The 18967-nt window shown below is 38.8% G+C and overlaps 1 protein-coding gene across 1 annotated transcript in view; it reads right to left on the reverse strand.

Annotated features, from left to right (window-relative positions):
• Positions 1–4792: 4792 nt before the first annotated feature.
• btbd16 (BTB (POZ) domain containing 16) overlaps positions 4793–18967 on the reverse strand; it is an 84214-nt gene continuing 70039 nt past the window's right edge. Inside the window, exons 16-17 of the mRNA XM_055646802.1 lie at positions 5596–5784; positions 4793–4960 (exon numbers count right to left, since the gene is read on the reverse strand). Of these exons, the coding sequence (XP_055502777.1) occupies positions 4892–4960; positions 5596–5784 (258 nt within the window). The 3' untranslated portion in view covers positions 4793–4891. The remainder of the gene's footprint in view (positions 4961–5595; positions 5785–18967) is intronic.

Below are 18967 nucleotides of genomic sequence, written 5' to 3' on the forward strand. Positions count from 1 at the left end.
CCTCGAAAAATTCTATGAGATTCGTCAGACATGATTTACCTTTCATAAATCCATGCTGAATTTGTCCAATGATTTCACCACTTTCCAAATGTGCTGCTATTCCATCTTTAATAACTGACTCTACCATTTTCCCCACTACCGATGTTAGGCTAACTGGTCTGTAATTCCGTTTTCTCTCTCCCTCCCTTTTCAAAAAAAAGTGGGGTTACATTAGCTACCCTCCAATCCTCAGGAACTACTCCAGAATCTAAAGAGTTTTGAAAAATTATCACTAATGCATCCACTATTTCTGGGGCTACTTCCTTAAGTACTCTGGGATGCAGCCTATCTAGCCCTGGGGATTTATCGGCCTTTAATCCATTCAATTTACCTAACACCACTTCCCGGCTAACCTGGATTTCACTCAGTTCCTCCATCTCATTTGACCCCCGGTCCCTTGCTATTTCCGGCAGATTATTTATGTCTTCCTTAGTAAAGACAGAACCAAAGTAGTTATTCAATTGGTCTGCCATGTCCTTGTTCCCCATGATCAATTCACCTGTTTCTGACTGCAAGGGACCTACATTTGTTTTAACTAATCTTTTTCTCTTCACATATCTATAAAAACTTTTGCAGTCAGTTTTTATGTTCCCTGCCAGTTTTCTTTCATAATCTATTTTTCCCTTTCCTAATTAATCCCTTTGTCCTCCTCTGCTGGACTCTGAATTTCTCCCCGTCCTCTGGTAGGCTGCTTTTTCTGGCTAATTTGTATGCTAAATGACAAATATAAAATGACAACATTTATTTCAGAACTCACAAGGCTGACCAACTGGAAGTGATATGGTCCATGTGGTCATTGTTCATCAATATTCCCCATGAACATGTGGTTTATAGATATAATTTTGAAAAATGAACAATGTAACCAAACAATATGGGAAAGTATTTTAAATAAATAATTTTCCAAGTATTGCATTCATGTGGAGACTGAACTAACGTCATATGCCATTTATTTTTAATGCAAGAGAAAGGAATTTTGTCCTTAATCCCGAGTAAACAGGTACATCAAGTGTCAAGAATGTTTAAATGTCAAAACCCCCCCGGGCCAGGAACAATGGAATTCTTATTTGCTGCAGCATGCAGACACATTAAATGCAACAGCACAAATAAATATACAATAAATTAACAGTTGTTCTTGGTAAATCGTACCATGATAGTGCAAGTCAAAGTACATAATGCAACACAGTATGTAGTGTATAAATCACGAGGGAAAGTATCAACCTATCAAAGTGGGTTTCCAAAGTGCTGCCTATTTATAATACCATGTAGCACTACAAAGATATATTGAAGAATAATGCAAGTGTGTAAAGATTGTAAATTTACAGTACATGAACTAATTGATTCAAATCATTAGAGGATCACATTGACTGGTTGCATCACGGCCTGGTTCGGCAACTCAAATGCCCAGGAATGAAAGAGAATGCATTGGGCACTGCCATGTCCTTCACGGGTACTGACCTCCCCAAACATCGAAGGATTTTATAGGAGTCACTCAAAAAGGCAGCCAGCATCTTCAAAGACCCCCACATCACTCCGGCCACGTTGTGATTTCACTCCTGCCATCAGGGAGATATATGAGCCTGAAAACCGTGACAACCAGGTTCAGGAGCAGCTTCGACCGAACAACCTTCAGGACTACAAACACCAACCAAACTTCAAACTTCAAACACCAAACTGTCGTGGTTGCACTCGGGGCTTAAGGTTTTTGCGTTGTTTTGCACTATTATTGTTTTTTTTAATTTATTGATCTTTTATTTGTTTGTTTATTATGTTGAGTATCTATTGGGTACTGAGTTTGCAGACTTGTTGTATTATTGCAAGTAAGAATTTCATTTTTCTGTTTCGGTACATATGCTAATTAAACATTCTTGACTCTCTTACATGACATTCTGTAGGATGATGTTAAGTTCATAGGCTGTATTTTGACAGATATATAAAAGATCTTTGTTTTCCAAGTATCACTCCTTGAACTGTGGAGTTTCACCTCTATTACCAGACATGATATAAGTGCATATAAGATAGCTTCTTGTGCTGTTTAGCTTGCGGTTTGTATTAATCAAAATGAATGTTTCTTTAAGATAGACACAAACTGCTGGAGTAACTCAGTGGGTCAGGCAGCATCTCTGAAGAGAAAGAATAGGTGATGTTTCGGTTCGAGACTGTCTTAACTGACGTTGAATATATTAGCAATTGCTTTTTAATTAAGATTTTTGATATTTATCCTCCATACCGGTTTGGTGTCCATCAAGTGAAGTTATTCTTCCTGAGGACAATCTTCAGAATCGTGCAGATCACTAACCTTCCAAGTGCAGGAAATAAAATTGGGCTCCTCATGCATAATATGAATGCAGTGAAGTCACAGAAAGTTCATGGGTATTAGAAGCTGAATCAATTTCTTCATAATAGCAATGCCATTTCTGGTTTATGGTAACTGAAGCCAATGGGACAGAACCGTTTTGAAAATGAATAAAATATGCCTGTGAAGATGTAGCTAAGCTGCAAGCATTCTTTTTCATCCTTGAAAAATATCTTGTACAAAGTTATTACTTAAAAAAGAGGAAAAGAAGAGATGCTGAGTTGATGGGATTCACAGAAGCAGATCAACGTGTTTTGACATTTATATGCTTTGCCAACAAAAGACTGCTTAAATGGAATCTGCAGGCAGGATATCCTCTGAACAGTTGCTTATACAATCAGATGATTATTTGAAAAGTTGAAAAAAAATGTTAACAGTCCTGAAAAATATTGCACAAATCCTTTTTTATCCTTTCTCAAATTGGAATCTTGAAAGACAGCTAATTTAAAATCTTTAATGTTTGTCAGTTTCTCTTTCATAGTGCCATCATTAAAGATGCAAACATTTAGGCCACCTCCCGCATCTTGCAACAGAAAGAACCATTGTGTTCTCAAACTCATTATCATAAGCTAAGATAATGGTTTCATTGTAAATCTGGATCAGTTCATTTGTTAAGACATCAACAGGTCTTTTTGAGATGAATACCACTTTCTGTTTTCAGAATATTTCTGATTGATGTTATCACAAAAAAATCTAAAAGGCTGCATTGTTCTCTAGATGTATTCATCTGAAAATTATATATTAAAATTTTCAGCTTTCAGCTTAAGGAACATTTTCTAAAAATGGTAAACAGCCTTGAAATATAATGTAAATGGAGATCAGCTTTGAAACTGTGGCCTCGATTACTAAAACACAAATGATTTCTATGATTCTAACTTTATTTTTCAAACTCTTAAAACTGATTTAAAAAACATAATTGCGATTAGATTTATGGAGCATCTGAAGTGCACCAGAAGACAAACTTTAACTTCCTGAGTGGCCTGGTCTCTTCATTTTTTTAAAACTATCACTTGTTTCGAAGCTGTTGGAAAGGTGGTGGTGAATTCTGAAGACCCAAAAGTTTAGATTTTCTTCTTGTGTCTTGATAGGTTACAGAAGGTTGATAAGAATTTGTTCTGCTGGCCAACTCACCAAAGTGGAAATATTTGATCTTTTGTGAAAGTATCAATAAAATAAAAAGATATGGATGTGTTTGAGAATACCATGCTCCATTCATAAGTGAAAGGTCAATGAAATACGTGTTTAATCAAGGGGGAAATGAAGATTTTTAAGGCAGGACCATTGATCACAATGCTCCATTTTCTCAAATAGTTTGAATTGGATGAAGGGGATAAGCAAAAACATATTTCATGATGGGAACTAGTTTCTAACTATGCTTACACATGCTGCCAGTGTTGATTTGGGAACCCCTAACCTTTCCCAATGCATCTTTTTGAAATAGACTCCTCTGTGCCAGTTGAAGGGAGGATAAATTAGTCATTTAAAGTGGGGCTATCATTGTCAGGTGAAAAATAAAAAGCTCACAATTACTTTCAGTGTGAAAAGCAATTCAAGACATTCATTTAAAAAATGCAAGAAATACTGAATACTAATTTTAGCAGATTAGTTTATTCTAATATTCCCTTTCTTAATTAACATTCCCAAGCTTTTGGTGATTTTACATATCAATGCTTAAGATTGACGACAAGGAAATATCAACTTCTGGGACGTCACAACGCTGCATCTAACAGAGCTGCTTTCCTCACAGTGCCAAAAGAACCGGGTTTGATTCTGACCACAGATGCAGTCTGTGCCGAGTTTGCAAGTTCTCCCTGTGACTGTGTGCGTCTCCTCTGGGTGCTCTGGTTTCCTCCAATAACTCAAAGATATGCATGTTTGTAAATTAATTGATCTCTGTAAATTACCCTTTGTGTGCAAGGAGTGGATAAAAAAAGTAGGATAACTTTGAACTATGTGAATGTGTGTGTGATCAATACTCGGTAGTCCGAAGGGCCTGTTTCCATGCTGTATCTCTAAATTAAGTGCATTAGCATGGTGTGTGAGACAGAGTTAGATTTAGCTCTTAGACCTGAAGGAATCAAGGGAAATGGGGAAAAATCAAGAACAGGGTACTGATTTTAGATGATCAGCCATGATCATATTGAATGGCAGTGCTGGCTCCTTGGGCCGAATGGCCTACTCCTGCACCTATTTTTCTATGTTTCTATGTATTTTAGTACTCTAGTTAAAGGCTTCTCTTTTTTTTAAAACCGGACATTTTTTCAGTTGAAAACCTATTCAAGTTTGAAAGTTCAACAAATATAAAATTGACAACAGATTTTCAGGTAAACTTTTATCACAAGAAAAGTCACAAAGGGAGAATAGATCAATGGTGTCCTCCCTGCCCCCCCGTCCCCCGTCCCCCCACCCACCCATTGAAAAATAAATGGCAAGATCAAATAGTCATGATTTGAGCATTGTTGTCCAAAGTTGTTTTTCTAATTGCTTTACTCGTTTTCTTCAAGATACAGGAAAAAGAAGAGCAAATGTCACATAAACAGGCATTGTCAGCCCAGACACCAACAGAACCTGAAAACAAACCATGAGATCATTATTTTTCTTTGACATAGATATACTGTTAAGACAGAAGTCAAAAAGTTGTTTTTACATTGTGCCCTGAGCTTTGAAATGTATAACCTGCATCCTGTATTGTGAAGCCCCAACATTTCTATGCACAGCCAGACGTATGGAGAGAATATGTGCACAGAGTTTTGACATCATGATGTTATAGACTTTGTCTATCTTAACACAGCAGAACAATGTCATCACCTTCTGATTGTTACACTAACATCAGCCTTATTAACATCAGCAGCAAGCAAAAGTTCAGTGGAAAATAAAAAGTGATCTCCTTCAGCACTGGATAAAAAACATAGGTTTTATTCTGTCATGGAGGTTTTATGCAGGAGATGTGGGTGGTCAAAGACTAACTTAAAAAATTCGTTGGGGCAATTACAACAAAAGACATTGGTATTCCTACACTTGGATTTACCTCTTTTATTTCCTTTGATCCCTGGTAAAATATTGACATTTAAATTGAGTTGGCAATGACTGCACCCATAATACTACATAATAGACTAATTATTTTTTAGTAATAGGTTAAATTTTGACAATTATTGGTAGGGTAATAAAAGATCAATGTTAATTACATTAAAATCATAACTTACCTCACTTTGGCAGGACTTTTTGGTAATACCAAATTTCTGACGTGAGTAACCAGTGGTAAAGACTTGCCATTCTTCATCTATCTTTGTCTGTACCATGATCTCATATTTCAATTCACGTTCCTGTCTCAAGCTGAAAGCCTTGCGTTCAGTAATTCCATAAGGTAAATTTGTGTCTGCGTGATTTAATCTCTGGAATATCAATTAAATCAAGAGATCCTTTTATTAGTGAGGATTTGGTGATTTGTGACTTTATTTAATGCAATTATGAAATGCTATTATTTAATTCCATATTTATGATGTTTTAGCACTTTTCTAGTTGCCCCATCTTACTGCTTAAACTATTTTAGATCACAACTGATAAAAAGAGGGATGGAGAAGAACAAATGAGAGAGGATGTGGAATTCAATTTTTACCAGCCCTGGTGCGATACTATTTCCTCTGTTTTAAATAAAAGCACACACACACACATGGTATTAAAATGCTTTTTTTCTATATTTCCCTAGTTCCAATGAATGCCATCAATCTAAAACATTCACTGTATTTTGCTCTCTGGAGGTGACCTGCTGAGCATTTCCAGCAGTGTCAATGTTTGTTTCACAATATGTGATTGCTTACCAAGTGATTTTATAATTATTTTTTGGCCCAAGGCTTATATGGATTATGAAAAGTGAACAAATGAGTGTATTTGTGGTAGAGGTGAATCTGGAAGTCTTCAGAATATGAAGGTCCTGGTATCACAAAAGGACCTAATTGTCATCATTTTTATTTCATTTTCCACCCGGCATTTGGCGATGTTGACTGGCTTCTGGCTGTGTAGGCTACCTATGGGGCTGGTCTATGCCAATCAGAAAAGACTTGCTCTCTATAACTCACATGTAATTCAGTAAGAACCACAACTTCATGAGCATGCTACTTCCATTTCCTTTAAGGTTCTGGGTTTTTCAACCCGGGGAAATGTAGATGACCGGATTCAATTTAAATCACTGTGTTGTGATGATATGATTTAAATAGGGTGTCATATTCAAAGCAAAAGGCACTTGTATGTCGTGCAGTCCTTCCTTGATAAATGATAAGCATGAACAGAATAGATTAGTGTTGAGCTATGTGATTATTTAACAAAAACAATATTGTTTAAAAGATACATTCTGCAAATGCTCTGACTATTTAACTAATGTTCATTAAGCTAGAACACATTGAAACAAGAGAATAATTATAATATTCACTAATCTGAGTAATAAAAGGAAATGTTATTTATGTCCAACAATTAATACAATTCAATTGTAAGATATTATTTTAAATGTGCCGGAACCTCGCGGTTTACGTGGGCGTTACGTTCTTGGAAAAGTAGTGCCTAATTCAAAAATGCATAAATTAAACAAAAACGCGACTAAACTACCAGGTGTAAATTTGAGCGCGTAATTCGAAAAATATGTGCGTGTAAATCAAGCTTTGGTATTAAATCAACAAGTGTGTTATTTCAAAAACACGCATAAAACGCAAGGTGCCAGTACTTGATTTGATATTTCTGTCACTTAATTTATTGAAGTTCTACAATGACACTGAATGGTGGCCGCTGATTTTTATTTAGTTATTCTGTTACATATTTGCAGATATCAACTGGCTATAAATAAATAAAAATATTTAGCCATATATATTCATCACTAATCTCACTACAGCCAAAAATCTTAAGGAAAAGCATAAAACAAAAAAAAGTAAACATGGCACATATTTAGGTAAAGGATGTGAGATGAATTGAAAGATAAAGGCTATAGAATAAAGCAGGTCTTTCCAGAAAGTACAGAGGAAGACAAATCTCCTAAAAGGTGCTCTACGCATTTTGTTCATCTTTCAAATGATCAAAATTATCATTGTTGCCATGTCATTGACGATTTCAATCGGGGAAACAGTATTTGCAAATGTCTGTTGTACAACAGGCTGAAGTCTCATGTATGGCACAACCATTACACTGATGCACAAGGGAAAATCCTGCAGTCAGGTCTGATGGGTGTGGTGCTCAGTTGCACATTCAGGTACAAGCAGGCCAGGAGCGCTGCTTCAGAGGGAGAGGAACAGAGTGGGTCAGCAGAGTGAGGATTAATATGGAGAAGAAGTGGAGATCAGCATGACCCATGGGGAGCTCGAGCGGCAATAATTGGGGATTGCAGAGTGGTGACATAAAAGGTTTTAGGACAAGGGACAAGATTGCTTTAAAGAACAATGTTGCCTATTTTCTCTGGCAAACTACAATCTATAGATTCAGGATCAGTTCCTGTGGATGGGAGGGTTATCCCACTTTTTAAGAAAGGAAGGAGAGAAATCAGGGAATTATAGATCAGTTATCCTGAAATTGGTGGTGGGGCAGATGCTGGATTAAATTATAAAAGATGAAATAGCGACACATTTGGATAGCAGTAACAGGATCGGTCTCAGTCAGCAGGGATTTACGAAAGGGTAATCATGATTGACTAATCTTCTAGAATGTTTTGATGATGTAACTTGGAAAATGGACAAGGGAGAGTGGATATAGTGTACATGGACTTTCAGAAAGCCTTTGATAAAGTCTCACACAGGAGATTAGTGGGCAATATTATCCCACATAGTATTGGGGTAGGGTACTGACATGGATAGAAAATTGGTTGGCAGACAGGAAACAAAGAGTAGGGATTAATGGGTCCCTTTCATAATGGCAGCCAGTGACGAGTGGGATACCGCAAGGCTCGGTACTGGGATCGCAGCTATTTATAATATACATTAATGATTTAGATGAAGGGATTAACAGTAACATTAGCAAATTTACAGATGACACAAAGCTGGGTGGCAGTGTGAACTGTAAGGAGGATGCCATGAGGATGCAGGGTGACTTGGACAGGTTAGGGGAGTGGACAGATGCATGGCAGATGCAGTTTGATGTGGATAAATGTGAGGTTATCCACTTTGGTGGCAAGAACAGAAGGGCAGATTATTATCTGAATGGTGTTAAGTTAGGAAAAGGAGATGTACAATGAGATTTGGGTGTCCTTGTACATCAGTCACTGCTGCTTCTGCATTCCAATAAGAGGCTACTCCACACAACCATATCCAGTCTGAAGAAGGAAATGTAAGCATGCAGGTACAACAGGCAGTGAAGATAGCTAATGGCATGTTAGCCTTCATGACAAGAGAAGGGATCTTATTGAAACACATACAGTAAGATTATTAAGGGATTGGACACGATAGAGGCAGGAAACATGTTCCCGATATTGGGGGAGTCCAGAATCAGGGGCCACAGTTTAGGAATAAGGGGTTGGCCATTTAGAACGGAGATGAGAAAAACTTTTCACTCAGAGAGTTGTGAATGTGTGGAATTCTCCGCCTCAGAAAGCAATGGAGGCTGATTCTCTGGATGCTTTCAAGATAGTTAAATAGAGCTCAAAGATAGTGGAGTTAACGGATATGGGGAGAAGGCAGGAATGGGGTACTGATTGTGGATGATCAGCTATGATAACAGTGAATAACGGTGCTCGCTCGAAGGGCTGAATGGCGTACTCCTGGACCTATTGTCTATTGTCTATTGATCACTATTGCATTTCACTTTGGGAAACATCTATTTTCAATGAAGTTTGACAAAGTACTGGAGAAATTATGCTCAAATAAATCTGCCAAATTCTTAGTTTCCATGGGTACCAAAAGAGGAAAAATGCAGAAATAATGGAAATTAGAGTTGATATTCCACATTTGGTCTAATTCTGTACAATCCTAGTATTCTTCTACTGAGGAAAGAAAGAAAATAGTTATGGACCCTGTATCATTTTTTGGGAAAAGGCTGGAATTTATTATGAAACACGTGATAATAAGGCATTACGAAAAATTATAGAATGATTAAGCAAACTCAAGAAGGCTTTCGTGGAAGTTCAGTTTCACTGATATGACAGCAATTTTTAAGGGTGAAAGCTTATTAGAAGCCCTAAAATAGATGGGATGATATATCAGCAGGAATTGTTAAATAAATTAAATGGTAGAAAATAGACAATATGTACTACAAACTGGTTATCTTCACACCCCTTTCAGAATCTTCTATACCCTGTCTAAGACATCATTGACCTGGCACCAGGGAGGCAAACTACCATTTTGGTGTACTGCTCTTGGCCACTGAAGCACGTTCTCCTATTAACAAACCCCCCACCAGTACTGCACAAACAGACCTTTCCATCCACTGCTATGCATCAGTGCTAATCACACTGCTGCTACTGCATTCCAATGAGAGGCTACTCCACACAACCATATCCAGTCTGAAGAAGGGTCTCAACCCGAAACGTTGCCTACTCCTCTGCTCCATAGATGCTGCCTCACCCGCTGAGTTTCTCCAGCATTTTTGTCTATCCTCCAAAATGATATATCTGTTTGAGAGGGGGAATGGCCACTACCAACATGAAGTGACTGCTCTTCTTTTGGTCATCTATCTCCTTTTTTTCTTTATCTGTAGCATGACCAATTCACTCAACATCTGATCTACAATATTTTTCACATCGCAGATGTTCCACAGTGAGTTCATCACAGCTCCAACTGCTCCATATAGCCTGAAAGAAGCTGCAGTGTGACACCTTTCCTGCAGGTACAGTCACCAGGGACACTATGGTTGTCTCTGATCTCCCAATTCCCAGAGAAGAAGCATACCCTTGCCTTAATGTCCACTTGTTTTATCTCCAGTTCTTTCCATTAAAAATAAATATCTTACCTTATTATGACTTACTCTCCCATCAATGAAGCCCAAATGCTCACCATAACCCACAGTTTGACTTCATAGCAGCGCTTGGACCTCTGAGTCCCTCAAAAAATGTTCTACCACTTCCAAAAATAGGGCATCAAGCATACTAGGATTATTGTGAACGGCTACTTGAGGTCACACCAGTTGGTAGACAATGCAGGTAAGTTATGACATTTCCTATACCATTTAAAAGTAGGCAAGGTTCCCTGTATAATCATGCTGAAAGTGAATGAATTGTACATAACTCCTTGGATATTGTGTGCATATGAACATCACTACGAACCTGGGAGAAACTGGCAAGGCTGCCCTCTATAATGACGATTTACACGGGATTTTATGCATTTTAGAATTTCTAGCCTGATATTTTTAAATGGTGAGTAATTGATAACTGACAGTGTGCAAAGAGACCTTGGTTTGTTGGTTCATGAACTCAGAAATAGCAAACTGTCAGTGGTGCGAACAGTGTATTGCCCTTTATTGCAAAAAAGTTGGAGTACAAGAGTAAGGCTGGCTTGCTTCAATTTTGCAGGGCTTTGGTAAAACCACATCCTGGAGTACAGTGCACAGTTTTGTTTGATGTACATAAGGATGCTACAGTATATTTGCCTTGGAGCTATAGAAGTATAGTTTCACGAGAATGGTTCTCACAAAGAGCATGTCGTCCTCTGAGGAAACAATATGATTGTTCTTTGTGTTTAGAAAAAAATGAGATGATCTCTTGAAACATACAGTGCCCTCCATAATGTTTGGGACAAAGACCCATCATTTATTTATTTGCCTCTCGACTATACAATTTGAGATTTGTAATAGAAAAAATGACATGTGGTTAAAGTGCACATTGTCAGATTTTATTAAAGGGTATTTTTATACATTTGGTTTCACCATATAAAAATTACAGCTGTGTTTATACATAGTCAATCCATTTCAGGGCACCATAATGTTAGGGACACATGGCTTCACAGGCGTTTTTAATTATAAGGTATAAGAGAGTTCTCAGCACCTAGTCATTCCTCCAGTCTTTCCATCACCTTTGGAAACATTTATTGCTGTTTATCAACATGACGACCAAAATTGTGCCAATGAAAGTCAAATAAGCCATTATGAAACTGAGAAACAAGAATAAAACTGTTAGGTACATCAGCCAAACCTTAGGCTTACCAAAATCAACTGTTTGGAACATCTTTAAGAAAAAAGAGAGCACTGGTGAGCTTACTAATCAAAAAGGGACTGGCAGACCAAGGAAGACCTCCACAGCTGATGACAGAAGAATTCTATCTATAATAAAGGAAAATCCTCAAACACCTGTCCGACAGATTAGAAACACTCTTCAGGAGTCAGGTATGGATTTGTCAATGACCACTGTCCACTGAAGACTTCATGAACAGAAATACAGAGGCTACACTGCAAGATGCAAACCCCTGGTTAGTCACAAAAATAGGATAGCCGGGTTACAGTTTGCCAAGAAGTACTTAAAAGAGCAACCACAGTTCTGGAAAAAGACTTGTGGACAGATGAGATGAAGATTAACTTACATCAAAGTATGGAGGAGAGAAGGAACTGCCCAAGATCCAAAGCATACCACCTCATCTGTGAAACAAGGTGGTGGGGGTGTTATGGCCTGGGCTGTATGGCTGTTGAAGGTACTGGCTCACTTATCTTAATTGATGATACAACTGCTGATTGTAGTAGCATAATGAATTCTGAAGTGTATAGACACATCCTATCTGCTCAAGTGCAAACAAATGCCGGTTAAATACCGGTTAAGAGTTTTTCAAAGTTAACAAATTAACAAGTTAACAAATGGTCAATTCTTGAGTGGCCAAGTCAATCACCTGATCTGAACCCAATTGAGCATGCCTTTTATATGATGAAGAGGAAACTGAAGGGGACTAGCCCCTAAAACAAGCTTAAGCTAAAGATGGTTGCTATACAGGCCTGGCAGAGCATGACCAGAGAAGACACCCAGCAACTGGTGATGTCCATGAATCGCAGACTTCAAGCAGTCATTGCATGCAAGGGATATGCAACAAAATACTAAACATGACTACTTTCATTTACATGACATTGCTGTGTCCCAAACATTATGGTGCCCTGAAATAAACACTGCTGTAATTTCTACATGGTGAAACAAAAATGTATAAAAATGGCCTCTATTAAAATCTGACAATGTGCACTATAATCACATGCGATTTTTTTCTATTACAAATCTCAAATTGTGGAATACAGAGGCAAATAAATAAATGATGGGTCTTTGTCCCAAACATTATGGAGGGCACTGTATGATTCTGAGAGTTTACCTGATAGATGCTAAGAGTTTGTTTACACAAAATGGTGTGCAGAATGAGGAGATTATCTCAGGATAAGGAGTTGCCCATTTAGGACTGAGATGAGGAAAATATATGAATTATCTTCCGTCAAGGCATTGAATATATTCTAGACAGAGATTGACACATGTTTACACACTTAAGGGCCTGTCCCACGAGCATGCGGCTACATGCAGCAAGCGCGTCCTAACGTGGTCACTTGAGCCGTACGGCCTCGCGGGGCTGGTCCCACTTCGATCGCCGGAGCTGTATGGAGTTGTGCGGAGCTGGTCCCAATATCGTGCTGGGCTCCAAAAAACTGACACTGTCCAAAAATTCCACGCGGCAACGGCCTGCCGACCCGCAGCCTCATTGAGGCCGTACGCACCGCCTCGACGGGCGTGCGCAGCATCTCAACGCCGTACGCAGCGTCTTGACGCCGTACGTCACACACGAACTTCCCGCGGACTTCGCTCGAACTTCACGTCAACTCATACGGGATCACTCGACCTCCGCTTCCGGTTTGGTTGCGCGTTCGCCGCATGCAGTCGCATGCTGGTGGGACAGGCCCTGTACGGGGATCACTCGACCTCTGCGCGGCGCCCGCTTCCTGTTTGGTCGCGCTTGCCGCATGCAGTCGCATGCTCATGGGACAGACCCTTTAAGGAATCAAGGGACATGAAAATTGGACAGATGCAGGCACAGTCCCAAACTTGTCCAATGGTGAAGAAGTCATTTGATTTACTCCTGCTTCTTACGTTCTTAAAACGTTCTGCATTTCACAACCAAGGAACGAAACTCCTGTTAGGGACAAGTAACTGCAGATGCTGGAAACACAAAATGCTGGAGGAACTCAGCAGGTCAACCATCATCTATGGAGGGAATGGTCAGACAATGGTTTGGGTGGAGACCCTTCTTCAGAAACTACTGTCAGTTTGTTTAATATAAAAATAGTAATACTGATTTTTTGTTCCACCTAAATATATAAATTATGCTTATAAAACAAAAGCAATCTGAATGTCTGTCATTTGTTATCTTTGAGCAGATTCAAGTCACTGAGCATTAGAGAGGAAGTATACTTATGAAGGCTTCATGCCACAAGGAATGATTTGGCAGGAATACAATCTGAACATGAAGTATTCCACAGGGGACACACACTGTATATGTGCCTTTTCCTCTGTTCAAAATAAATCAATTTTATTAAATCTTTCTGACAATGATGATGAATGCATTCAACTTATCTTGCACAAAACTCTCAGTGTTGATGTCTACTACATTAACTCTTCCATAGCTGAAAGAGTAGTTCTTGCAGGAGTTGAATAACTATCTGATAATCTGCACTGAGTCCAAAAATCTGTGAACTGCCACGGTGCTTTAACCTGATAGATCTGAATGTATGTCAGGGGTTTCGACGTCAGCCAATGGTTTTCAGTGGTGGCTTCATAATCATTTCTACAGGCTGCACGTTAACATGAATTCATGCCAACATAGCCCCAAGCAAAGCCCATTTTTGTGGGATATGTGAAATAGTCTTTGTTTCAGTTCTACTCGAGACCCATCCCTAAACTTTCAAACTAATCAAACGTAGACTGATTGACTGCTTTGTTCAGCACTCACATCTGACCCTGAGCACAGATCTGACCCTGAGTTTCCTGTTACCTAACAGTTTAATTCGCAACTCCTTTCCCTCTCTGAACCATTTGTCTGTGGCCTCATCTTTTTTTAAGAAAACCCAATTTAAGCCAGATGAACAACACCTTGTTTTCCTTTGCACACTTGCCTCACCCTATCAAAGACATCCCCCTTTGTCCTGTTCATCTCTCCTCCAAACTCTCTGCAACTTAAAGCTAATTTGTTTGCTCTTTTGTCTGATTTTCCCAAAACATCTTTGATCTAAAAAGTTAATTGTTTATCTTTTCACACTTGTTGCTTGCCTGCTGAGTGTTCCAGACATATCAAATTATTATTGATTTAATACTCTCAGCAATTGCTCGTTTGTTTTCAACTTCAAGAGCGTTAGCTGCTCCACATGTGCTATGTATGCATAGCCACGAATTGCACCGTAGTCAAGGCTATTGTGTACTCACTCTAACTGTAAAATCTCTCGTGTGTCATGTGTATGGAGACAAGTATTTCAGCATTCTGGGTCTCATACTGAATCATCCTCTACTAAAAATAGCTCTAGTCATATCTTGGTGAGATTCAGTTATGGTATTTGTCATGTTTGATTTCTCCAGTTAGATTATTCCATAAATACAAGACGTGCATAGTTGTGCTTAGTTAACAACCTGTAGTTTCTCATCAACTCATTATGAACTTCAAATTTGCATATCTGTGCAAGTGGCTGCTTCTAGTTGGATTGAAGAAAATGATTGATATATAGGCTTAGTGCTTCTCACGATTATAATTCAAGTGCTTATTTGTCATCTGGATATGAACTGGAGCAATGAAATTCTTACTTGCTGCAGCTTTATAGGCACATTAGATTAGACAAAATAAATAAATATACAATAAATTATCTGTTATTCTCAGGTTTTTTTTAGGATATGAGTTGAGCGGATTGAGATCAGTGTAAATTGGACATAGATTTTTTTCTCATAGTATATTATCTTCTCTGTCATAGTATTCTTATTAAATTGTCTTCATCAGTGCAGTCCATTTTCTATATCTTTAACCTACCGCTTTCCTTCCTGTTTATGTTCCTACCGCATGCTTTGGGTGTTGCATAATATCTTCCAGAACTCCTGCCAGGTTTATTAGGTTGACAGGAAGTCATTCAGTCATTCAGCATCAAATTGTCAATTAGTTACCTTGTTTGTGTATTTTTTATGAGTTCTGCCCTCACCCGTATATGTTTATACTGATTCATCACAATGGTTCCAAATTTATTCAGGATCTGGTCTTTTATGTAAAAAAAAGGCAAATATTGTGCCACATTAAGTGTATTAACAGCATAAGAACTATTTAAGTTTGTACGGTAGACACATTATGATTGGTTACTATTTTTCATTACCAACAAGAAAAACATTCTGTCGAGTCTTTTACTTTGAAAATACACATTTAGTTTTAATTTAGTTTGGAGATACAGCACGGAAACAGGCCCTTCGGCCCACCGAGTCTGCACAGACCAGCGATCCCTGCACATTAACGCTATCCTACACACACTAATTTACACTTCTACCAAGCCAATTAACCTACAAATCTGTACATCTTTGGAGTGTGGGAGGAAAGCAAAGATCTTGATAAAAACCCATGCGGTCACGGGGTGAACGTACAAAGTCCCGTAGTCGGGATGGAACCTGGGTCTCTGACTCTGCAAGCGCTGTAAGGCAGCAACTCTACCACTTCTTGGCCCATTCTTGGGATTTTATTAAAATCACATTCACTTCAAAGAATGCTAAGCAATTGTACTGTGTTCAGAAGAATATATAAGCCAACAATTGCAGTGATATTTTCCTTCATGAGATGAAACAGTGAGATGGACGACTACAAGATAACAATCAGCAATCGTAACCCAGATGATACATTAATAGCATACACTTGGTCAGTTAAATATATCTAATGTTTTATCATGAATACTTTGAAATAACCTGTTACAATCCATTCAAAACTAATGTTTGAGTAACCTTGCTATTGATAAGCAACTTGAATTATAAATTCAATTAACCGTCTTCTGTATAGGCAAGGTTAATTATGCATAACTTGTGTCCGTTTGCTTAGGAACTGCATTCATCTATTCTGCATTTGCTTCAAAAGGAATGTTTGTAATGTTCTGAAGGTCATATTGATGGGTTTTTGATTGGTTGGGCAAGTGGGCTGAGAAATGGTTGATGGCATTTAATACGGAGAAATGCGAGGAATTACATTTTGGGAAGTCTAACAAGGTAGTGAATGGTAGGGCTGTGGGGAGTGTTGTGAAGCAGAGAGAATGCAGGTACATAGTTCCATGAAAGTGGCATCGCAGGTAGACAGGGTGGGCAAAAGGACTTTTTTGCACATTGGCCTTCATCACTCAGATGCCATGTTACAGTTATATAAGACATTGGTGAAGCCACACTTAGAGTATTGTGTTCATATCTGATCACCATATTATGGAGAAGATGTACAGAGAAAGGGTACAGAGCAGGTTTACAAGGATGTTGCCAGGACTTGAGGGCCTGAGCTATAGCGAGAGGTTAAGCAGACTAAACTGTATTCCTTGTAGCGCAGAAGAATAAGGGGTGATCTTACAGAGGTATGCAAAATCATGAGAGGAATAGATCATATAAATGGACAGTCTTTTGCCCAGAGTAGGGGAATCAAGAACCGGGGGGGCGGGGGGAGATTTAATAGGAACCAGAACACAAAGGGTTGTGAATATATGGAACAAGTTGCCGGAGGAGGTAGTTGAGACAGGTACTATCATAATGTTTAAGAGACATTTGAACTGGTACATGGATAGGATAAGGTTTAGGTTTAGAGGGTTATGGGCCAGGCACGGGCAGGTGGGGCTAGTGTAGATGAGGCATGTTAGTCAGCATGGGCAGGTTGGGCCGTAGGGCCTATTTCAACACTGTATGATTCTATGACTATATTGGCTGAGCTACCACTGCTACTTCATTTGGTCACCTGTAAGGATTTATGATTGGGTAGGAGATAGTAGGCACCAATACCACACTTGAAAAGAAGTTGAGTAACCCATTATTGCTTCTTCTAGTAAAATAGCAAAGTGTGCCCTTAAAACCATAAAAAAATACCATATCTGAATGCTGAAACTCTATCTTAGGCTACATTTACTTAGCTTGAGTGTGACAACAGAATTAGAGATTAATCATTCAAAGGCTTAATAGTTTAGGACAAAATGTTTTCTTTCTTGGAATTATTTAATTATTAGAATTCATAACCTCCAGTGGACAGGTGATCTTTATTTTAAAGACTACGGTGCTTTTTGCTAAAGGCAGTTGAAAGGCAGTATAGTCAGTATACCAGAAAAAGTGGCTCATTGGGTCGATATTATCTTGTAAATGTGTACATACAAGGAAAGGTTCTGCTTCAGTTTGCAACAAATTCTTGCATTGCTGTGGAGGGGGTTACATGCTACAGTCTCATTAAAAGTTCAACATTATTTATTTAGAACCTATCTGCACCTGAGATCTTCCACAGGAGACATGTACCAGATCAGACTCTATGTAATTCAGTTTGGAGTATTCCTTGGAGAGAGGCCTTCATATGTCAAAACAAATAGTGGTGTAATTGCAAGCATCGACTATATTAGATAGATTGAAGCAACAGCTGAACAGGCATACAACTTCCACCAGCTGGTGATGGATCTTGGGTGAACAACATCATAGTTTGTTCTCAAGGGGAATTGCATCTCATTTAGAGACGGTGGCTAAAAGAAACAGGAACATGGTTCCATTGAATTAATAGTCAAGTGCCATGTGACTGCAATAAAATCAATATCTTATTCTGGAAATAACAACTATTTAACACTTCCTGCATTATTTAAAACTTTAAGAGACTGGATATATGGGTGTTTGAAGGCCACAAATATCCTCTGCAAACATTTACTGTTAAAAGCTAAAGAGAGAAATCTTTCCTAAAAAGCCTCTTATAGAACATAGAACAGGAACCGGCCCTTCAGACCACAATGTCTGTGCTGAACATGATGCCAAGAAGAGTAATCTCATCTGCCTGCACGTAATCCATACACCTCATTCCTTGCAAATCCATGTGCCTATCTAAAAGTCTCCTAGATGGGGTCAAGGAAAGAGTGTTCACATCACAGCTCTGTTTTCACCAATCTTTCCACCACCACGCACAAGAAGCACAAGAAGCGCAAGACAGACACCATTGTGCAGATGCCGAGAAGTGTGGTCAGCTCTGGCTGAACAACTTCTAATCTTGTGTGTGGACTCGATAAGAAGTCTCCTAGATGCCAAGATCGTATCTACCTTCACCACCACCCCTGGCAGCGCATTCCAGGCACCACTACCTTGTAAGTAAAAACAAACTTTAAACTTTGCCCCTTTCATCTTAAAGCTATGAGCTCTAATTTTTGACATTTCCACCCTGGAAGAAAGGCTCTGACTGTCTCCCATATTTACGCCTCTCGTAGTTTTATGTACTTCTATCAGGTCTCCCCTCTGACAGAACCACAGCAAATAATTTAAATCTGTCGCACTTCTCTCATCCATCCTGCATTCTGCAAAACTCTTCAGCACCATCTCCAAAGCCTCCACGTCCTTCCCATAATGGGACGCTCACAACTGTACGCAATGCCTTTAAATGCAGCCTAACTGAAGTTTTATTAAGGTGCATCATAACTTCCTGGCTCATACTTAAT

The sequence above is a fragment of the Leucoraja erinacea genome, chromosome 15, assembly GCF_028641065.1.
Source record: "Leucoraja erinacea ecotype New England chromosome 15, Leri_hhj_1, whole genome shotgun sequence".
In the NCBI taxonomy this organism is placed as follows: domain Eukaryota; kingdom Metazoa; phylum Chordata; class Chondrichthyes; order Rajiformes; family Rajidae; genus Leucoraja; species Leucoraja erinaceus.